This window comes from Geospiza fortis, unplaced genomic scaffold (assembly GCF_000277835.1).
Source record: "Geospiza fortis unplaced genomic scaffold, GeoFor_1.0 scaffold353, whole genome shotgun sequence".
In the NCBI taxonomy this organism is placed as follows: Eukaryota; Metazoa; Chordata; class Aves; order Passeriformes; family Thraupidae; genus Geospiza; species Geospiza fortis.
The window spans coordinates 1,247,400-1,255,623 of NW_005054473.1; the positions used below are offsets into that span (position 1 = coordinate 1,247,400).

General features: G+C 52.5%; 1 protein-coding gene across 2 annotated transcripts in view; it reads left to right on the forward strand.

The window, feature by feature from the left end:
- The window catches only part of WNT4 (Wnt family member 4), a 13,269-nt gene extending 7,589 nt beyond the window's left edge, over positions 1–5,680 (forward strand). For both annotated transcript variants that reach the window (XM_014309981.2, XM_031062939.1), the window contains exons 2-5: positions 1,682–1,917; positions 3,964–4,095; positions 4,464–4,606; positions 4,824–5,680. In XM_014309981.2, the coding sequence (XP_014165456.1) occupies positions 1,770–1,917; positions 3,964–4,095; positions 4,464–4,606; positions 4,824–5,291 (891 nt within the window). In that variant the 5' untranslated portion in view covers positions 1,682–1,769 and the 3' untranslated portion in view covers positions 5,292–5,680. The remainder of the gene's footprint in view (positions 1–1,681; positions 1,918–3,963; positions 4,096–4,463; positions 4,607–4,823) is intronic.
- Positions 5,681–8,224: the final 2,544 nt, after the last annotated feature.

An 8,224-nucleotide genomic window follows, 5' to 3' on the forward strand; every position in this document is an offset into this window, starting at 1 on the left:
CCCCCCCCCCAGTTGTGAGCATAAAACCAAGCTGGTGAATAATTCTGCTGATGCACAGAAGAGAAAATCTTGTTTTCTCCTCCTGGGGCAGACTGGCAGGGTTAATGGGAGGAAGAGGCTGTGACAACTTGATTTTGTGGCTGAAGTCAGCAGATCTGGCTCCTGGGACACATGGGAACAGGCAGGGAGCAGGAGCCACTTTTGCACAGTCACTTCTCAGAGACAAGCAGGGCTTCAAAAGAAAAATCCTTTGCAGGATGTTGCAACTTGGGAGGAGGAGTTAAAAAAACACACAAACAAACCCACAAGTTCTGTAGGGCTGGGAAATGCAGAGTCAAGGAATGAAGTTTCCAAAAAGCTCAGTAGTTGCAGCTCTTGGTGCAGAGGAGGTAGCAGTGTGAGACAATGCTGACAATTCCCAAGGACACTAAAGCTCAGTGTGGTTGGTAGATGGATGCAAGTATGAGTTACACCTGTCCCATGCAGGGGACCCTCCATGTCCACAACAGGTCAGGGCTCCACTATGGCAGCATCATCTGAAGTGGCTACCAGCAGCCACAGGAAGGAAGGAGTCTCATCTACACACCTGCTGACACAGTCACTAATAGTTGTAGAGGATATTGAATTATCACACAGCCTCATTGGAAAATCTGACTGGGACTATCTTAAGCTCCTTCTGTGTTCCAGAGGTTGGGGCAGGAGGATGGAACTGGGAAATGGGCAAGCATGGACACCATGCCCACGCACAACAAGGGGTGGGAGGTTGAGTTACTAGGATGTGCAGCAGGGACAATCATACCCACACACTGGACAAGGAAATGCTGAGAGGTAGTGAGGTGCTTGCTCTTCAAGGAGTTTGCTCCCTCATTCCCCTAATACTGACACCCAAGAGCAGCTCTGTGACTCTTACTGCTGAGGATGGCGCTATGGAAAGCAGAACACATGGTCCCCTCCACACAGGGCTAGTCTTTTCCAGATCAGCAAAGACCTCATTGCCCTATTCACAAGCTGGGCTGGTGGAGGAAGTGCCCAGCCTGTGCAATTTTGCCCTGGTAGGCTCCTGATTCTGCTTCCTTGCTTCAAATCCTGCTTGAATCCCAAGTGACAGGAAACCTGGCAGCTCCCAGAGGCCATCCCTGCCTGTTGGGGTCTGGGGCAGCTAAAAGCAGCCTCCAGGAGGGAAGTGGTTTGGGGGGCAATGTTTGCCAGTTATGAGCACACAGCCACGCTGTGGGAGCACTGTGGCAGATGGAGCTGGCAGCCAAGTGCCTGTTCTGCTTGTTTTGGCTGACTTTGGAGACCTCTGGCTTTTCCTAGTAGCACTTGGATGTGCCAATACTCAGGAGACCTGACCAGGCACATTCAGACAGTGCTGAAAATATCTTCCTTGCAGGCAACAGAGGCAAAGGGGAGCCAACAGCTGGACTCTCCAAGAGATAGGAACTAGGCTGCAGAGGGATGGTCTTTTTGCTTGGGCTTGTTCTCTGTCAGCCAGAAATGCATCCTGCAGAGTCACTGCTATGGTACATTTAAAGGTGACCCAGATGGGCAGCAGGTCTCAGCTATGGAGGGGGTAAGAGGTTCAGTCTCCTTGCTTTCTGGAAGGCTGAACATGGGTCCCAGATGAATATGGGCTCCCCCAGCCTTTGCCTCCTAACCTGTTGTGCTGGTGTCCTGGCAGGTACCTGGCAAAGCTGTCTTCAGTAGGGAGCATCTCTGAGGAGGAGACCTGCGAGAAGCTGAAGGGCTTGATCCAGCGCCAGGTGCAGATGTGCAAGAGGAACCTGGAGGTGATGGACTCGGTGCGACGCGGAGCCCAGCTGGCCATTGAGGAGTGCCAGTACCAATTCCGCAACCGCCGCTGGAACTGCTCCACACTGGATACCCTGCCTGTCTTCGGCAAGGTGGTGACACAAGGTGAGCTGGAAGGACGTGTCTGGGGTGATGCTGCTGGGGAAATGGCTATAAAAGCAGCCTGGTGGACTGCAGGTGGGATTTTGCCTGCTTGCCCCTGAACCAGTGGCTGTATAGCATCAGGAATGGCCCATCCAGTGTTGGATCTTGGGGTGGATGGGTCCCTGTGCACTTCAGTGGGACTCTGTTCAGTATGTTGGGTACAGCATATTCAGACTCCTGCTGCTCCTCAGCTCTCCTGAACCTTTCCCACACCAATTGACAAGGACATGCCAAGTTTGAACAAAGGTCCTAAAGTCGCCCTGGTCTCATCTCTTCCCCACCAAACCTAGGAGCTCCACTCCATAAAGCCATGGGTGCATTTACTCAGTCTCTTTCTGGGCAGTGCTGAAGCAGTGGCTGCTGCCAGGCTGGCACATGGCCACTCTTGAGCAGAGTATCAATGGGGGCACCGTCAGGAGGATGGGTTGGTGCTGCCTGGCATGGGAAGAACATGTGGCAGCATCATCCCCCACCATCAGCCTTCAGGGTTGGATATGGCCAGGGCAGCCCCCAGCTGCACCCTGACTTCCAAGAAGCATTGGACTGTAATCCTGTAGAGTGAGTATACAGAGGGGAAAACCCCTCTGCAACCCCTTAAGATCACTGAAGCATCCCTTGCCTCCCCTCAGGTGCTATCTCTGCCTCCCCTCAAGCACTGTCTCACCTCCCATCCCAGGACCCCTAAACCAAAGCATCCCCCTGGCTCCTTTTTTGACTTTCCTCCCCTCAATGCAGGGGTGAAGATCTCTTCTTGTGAAGATTCAGGGACTGGAAATACCAGAAATACCAGAAACTAAAAGTCGTCTCTTTTTAGGCAGCCACAGCACAAACCGACCAACATGATCCTACTATTAACCTCGATTAACTTGGAGGCAGTTCAGTCCCACACTGGCTGGGTCCTCCCCAGCCACTGCCAACTGGGCCACCAAAGTCTGGGATGCGACCACCAGAGTAGCTGCCCTCTCTCTGACTGGCAAGCTGAGCGATGCCTGCTCACAAGCCATTGCCCCTCTGTACCAAACATGGGACCACCCCAAATACCAGCCCTCCTTGCTCAGAAATGGAGGGTCTGTGCCCTCAACCAGCCTCAGAGGATAGTGGGCATTGTGTGTTGCTAAAGCTGATCCCTGCCCCTGCTACTCTGTGTGTTCATGCCCAGGAATGCGCCCAACTTCCCAAACAAGTTTTTCTCAACCATGTGGCACCACATAGGTAGACACAAAAACTGGGACTGCACTGCACCCTGGACACTAGTGGGGTTCTGTGAGGTGCTTTGGGAGCAGAACAGGGTTTTGCAGGGTAGTTTGGGAGGCATTGCGAGCTACACAGCCCTGTGAAAGAGGATGGCAAGGATCTGCAGCTGCAGGAAATGTTCCTGGATGTGGAAAGCAGACAGGGCAGCTCTGCCATGAAATCTTTCCTGCATCCATCTGTTCTGGATGCAGGAAGGATTTCATGGCAGAGCTGCCCTGCAAGCACAAGGCAAGACTGTCTTCCATATAAGCTAGAGCTCTGCCCACATTAGCAGTGCAGCCTCTGTCTCTCCTATTGCCAGGTTTTATCATTCATCCATCATTCATGTTTTTAATGTTATGGGGCAGTTCCCAGCTTCTTCACTATTGCAAGAATGGGCTCTCACTTCTGCAAAACATCTCCCAGCACCCAGGGGTCTCTGATGAGTCAGGTCCAGGCTTGGCACTAAGCAAACAGCATCCCCGGGGGTGGGGACAATGAGGGTCCTGCATGTGCTGCCTCTGTCTTAGGAGGAAGTGACAGAGCAAAGGGTTTAGCCTGATAGCTCTGTACAGCATGTTTTGCCAAGACCTGTCTTTCAGACCAGGTTTTCAGGGGAGTTTATGTGCCACACCATAGTTAAGAGGGGAGAAGAGACGCATGTGGCAGTCCACCAAGAGCCTTTGGCCACCGGGCTGCATTGCCTCCAGAATTCCCGCTCACGTTGCCTCAGACTTTCTGCCACCTTTCCCACCATGGTTTGTGCCATTGCAGGGACACGAGAGGCAGCGTTCGTCTATGCCATCTCTTCAGCAGGGGTGGCCTTCGCTGTGACCCGTGCCTGCAGCAGTGGCGAGCTGGACAAGTGTGGATGTGACCGCACAGTGCAGGGGGGCAGCCCACAGGGTGAGTGTTTGAACAGGGAGCAGCTGCAGCTGTATGGAATAGCAAAGTAGCCAAAATACCTGCAATTCAAACCCACTCTCTGAACCCATCCAGAAAAGAGGGAAAAGTTTAAAAAAAACAAAATGCTGGTTAGTTCACGTGACTGCCTCAGAAAGACACCTGAGTGCATCACCCACTGGACTGAAAACATCTTGTCCATGTGTTCCCCAGGGCCACACTCCCTAGCTTCCCCTGTTCCCATGTGGCGCATACTAGTAGGCAGCAAGACAGAGAGAGGGCAGGCCAGCTGGATTTTAGGAAGAGTAGGGCTGGAGAGTTCAAGCACTACAGGGTGGCAGTACCTGTCTCATCTGTGCTCTCTGCCTCAGGCTTCCAGTGGTCGGGCTGCTCCGATAACATCGCCTACGGTGTGGCCTTCTCGCAGTCCTTCGTTGACATCCGTGAGAGGAGCAAAGGGGCCTCTTCCAACAGAGCATTAATGAACCTCCACAACAACGAGGCAGGGAGGAAGGTAATGGCAAGGAGAGAACCTAGGCAGCTGGCACCGCTCTGCAGCATCCCAGCCAGGCTCTGCAGCCATGGCTTGAGCCATTTGGGCTTCTTTTAATCCCATACCCACCCAGCAGTGTTTTCTGCACAGCCCTCCGAGGCCCTATCCTTTGCGCCCTCCCTGCTATGTCCATCCCACACTGATCATCCCATCTTGTTCCTTGGGTCTGTTCCTCCAGGCGATCCTGAACAACATGCGGGTGGAATGTAAGTGTCATGGTGTGTCAGGCTCATGTGAGTTCAAGACGTGCTGGAAAGCCATGCCCCCCTTCCGCAAAGTGGGCAACATCCTGAAGGAGAAATTCGATGGTGCCACAGAGGTCGAACAGAGTGAGATTGGATCCACCAAAGTGCTGGTGCCCAAAAACTCCCAGTTCAAGCCACATACAGACGAGGACCTCGTCTACCTAGACTCCAGTCCTGACTTCTGTGACCACGACCTCAAGAATGGGGTCCTGGGCACCAGTGGGCGGCAGTGCAACAAGACGTCCAAGGCTATCGATGGCTGCGAGCTGATGTGTTGCGGCCGTGGCTTTCACACGGACGAAGTGGAGGTTGTGGAAAGGTGCAGCTGCAAATTCCACTGGTGCTGCTCCGTCAAGTGCAAACCCTGCCATCGGGTGGTGGAGATCCACACATGCCGGTGATGCATGGGGGAGGGCACCCACCTGTATCCTCTTTAACTGACCCTGCTGCTCCCTTGCCCCACAGCCAGGACTGAGGAAGTGACCCAGATGCTGCAGGGAGAGCACAGCTCTTTACAGAGACAGAACCACAGAGAAAAACAGATTTTAAAGAAAAAAATATTTAAAGTTTAAAAAAACTGGTCATTGTTGGCTTTTTTTATTTTATCTGCTTTGCTGTATGTATTGCTGAAGCCAGAGCCCCTTGGTATCCTGTGCCGGCAGATGTGTTTGCTCTCTGGCTGTCTGGGGACCTGTGTGATGCCAGCTCCTGTCGGATGGGCTCCTGCTGCTTTTGGAGTGCTGCAGACAAGAAGTGTTTAAGGCAAGGGTAGTACAGCATTTGAAATCTTCTATTGTAGTTATTTTTGTTTGTTTAAAGGCATGTGCTGAGCATCCTGGAGTGCCACTGGCCTGGCTAAGCCTCAGGAAGAGAAGGAGCACAGCCAGCCTGTGCAGCCAGGTGCATGGCAAGGGACAGGCAAGTGGTGACAGGCTGGCACTGTCCTCCAAGATTTAAGTCCATGTGGAGCTCAGCCAGGGTGATCAGTTCATGAGGGCAATGTGAGACACTCCTGCACCCCCTTGTTGTGGGATGCTCAAAGGCCTCCTGGGAATGGATGGATTTTGGAGCAGCTCCAGGGACTGCTCTGATTTACAGAAGCTCCTCAGTAGCTGCCTAGGGCTATTGGAGGACACAATGGTCCCACCATGCTCCCTTCTCCCATCTCTTCTCCAGTACCTGGTTCCACTGGAGACAGTGAAGGGCAGTGATACCTGCAATCCACTGACATTTAATGGAGCTGAGAGCTGATGGGAGAAAAACCAAGTTGATTTCTTCTCCTCTGTCCCATAATTGCCCCCACCTCACAGGCATCCCACAACAGGTCTCCTCTTTCTCCTCCATGTGCCCACTCTCCTCACTCGGGAAGACACTGGGGGACAGTCCCTATCCTGATGAATGCTGGGAAAAGCAAAAGAATAAAGTGGAGCAATTGGGGGTGAAGGAATGCTAGTGCTCTGCCCCTATTGCTGTGTCACCCTTAGGAAGCCACAAGAGAAGGACTCAGCCAAAGGAATGCTGCGATGTGTGCCCTGAAATCACAGAGATTTAGTGCAACAGGGCCCCAGCAGTCCTGTCCTTCTCCCTGGGACACTGCCATGAAGATAAGGTGCTGTCCTGCCTGCTCTGCCTTCCCTCTGCCTAGGCCTGGGTTAGTGCGGAGTCCTTGCTGTTGGGCTGTAGTATGAAATATTTGGAGAACTAATAAGCAGAGGGACACTATGAGGGAAGGTGGAAAGTGAACCAGTTTCTCTCTCCCTTACCCACTGGTATATGAGTCAAGAAGTAAAAGGGAAGCAGAGGAAAACCTCAAAATGACACCTCAAGCCGACAGGTGAGGCTCAGCATTGCCGAGCCCTCCTGTGTAGGAGTGAGCTCCCTGCATAGTCCAGGAAAGCCCAGAGCTGTGGCCATCACCCTCCCAGGTGAAGGAGGGGGTCTCTGCAAAACTTGCAGTCTTCCTGCTCTTCTCTGAGAGGGAAGAGGTTGGGGGAATGCACAGGCATATGTGAAATCCCATCTGTGCCATGGTAGCTATGGGCTGGAGGAGAGCCTGTGGTCACTGGAAGGTCTCCAGACACCATCTGCTGACAACTGACTTGAAGCAGTGCAGGGTGAGGGAGGTTTGCATTAGGGTAAACCCCAGCACAGCCCAGCTGCCTCTCTCCTGCCTGCTCAGCACCAGTTCCAATAAACCTCCAGCAAAATGTGACAGATGGTGGGGAGGGATACCCTAGGTGGGTCCTGAGGTGGAGCACTGTGGGTTGATCCATTTCAGTGCAAACCAGAGATCTCCTCACCAGAGCAAGGTTTGCCTCTCTCAGTTGGCATTAAGTACAGCATGAAATCCCTGGGGGGGGGGGAGAAATCTAAGATTTGCCTCCCATGGTTCCATCTCATCAGCCCCCCAAGGCTGCAAATCCTCAAATACCGTAAGACAGTTCTTCCCTTTCTAGTTCATGCAGAGGAGGTCACAGACCTCAGGCCATTGGCCAAGTCTTCTGCTCCTTGTCCATCTAGGATGAGGGCCAAATCTGAACAAGACAATTCAAAACAGCATGGAGATAATCTCTGCACATGGGATTTTTTCAGGCTGCAATGAAAGCTAAGCCCTGCAAATGCCACCCAGGGTTAGTTTGGCTCTGCAGCGCTCTGGTTCTTCTCATAACTAAGTTTCAACACCACAGGGGGGTTTAGAAATGCATTTTCATATTTACTTTGTCTATTAAATAATAAGTTTGTGCTAAACAAGCCATGGGGTTTTCCTGTCCTGAAATCAGCTCCACTGGGCTGTGTAAAACCATAATGTGCTGCAGACACCTCATGGTGTCGCTGGTCTCCTCCCAAGAGTCCTTAGCTGGGAAGAGAGGTGCCCACATGGTGCCTCCTGACAATGCAAAAAGAACACTAAAGCTCTCTTTGTCCCTCCTCCAGTCTCTCCTCTGGAGATGCTGGTGTTTGGACCACAAACGGCATCCCTGCTTTCCCATCAGTGGAAGTATAGCCTGCTTCTGCCTTAACCACTTGACACACCACTGGCTTAAGAGGCGACTTATTTTAGATCTCAGTAAGTCTGTGACTTCCTCCTGTAGAAAGGGCATCAATATCCATCTGCTTAGAACAGTGCTCCCCTGTCCTGCCCACAGCCAAGGATCCACAGCTACCTTGTGTGCTGCTGGAAGCATCCTGCCAGTGGGCTTGAGGTGCACTTGAGCTGGGAGAGGGCAAGAATGCCCATAGATGCCAAGTCAGGGACCTGCTGCCTTTTGCCTCCATCACTGTGATGCAGTTTGCTGGATTTGGAGTGGATGCAGTGCCTGATACCCAGGTATGC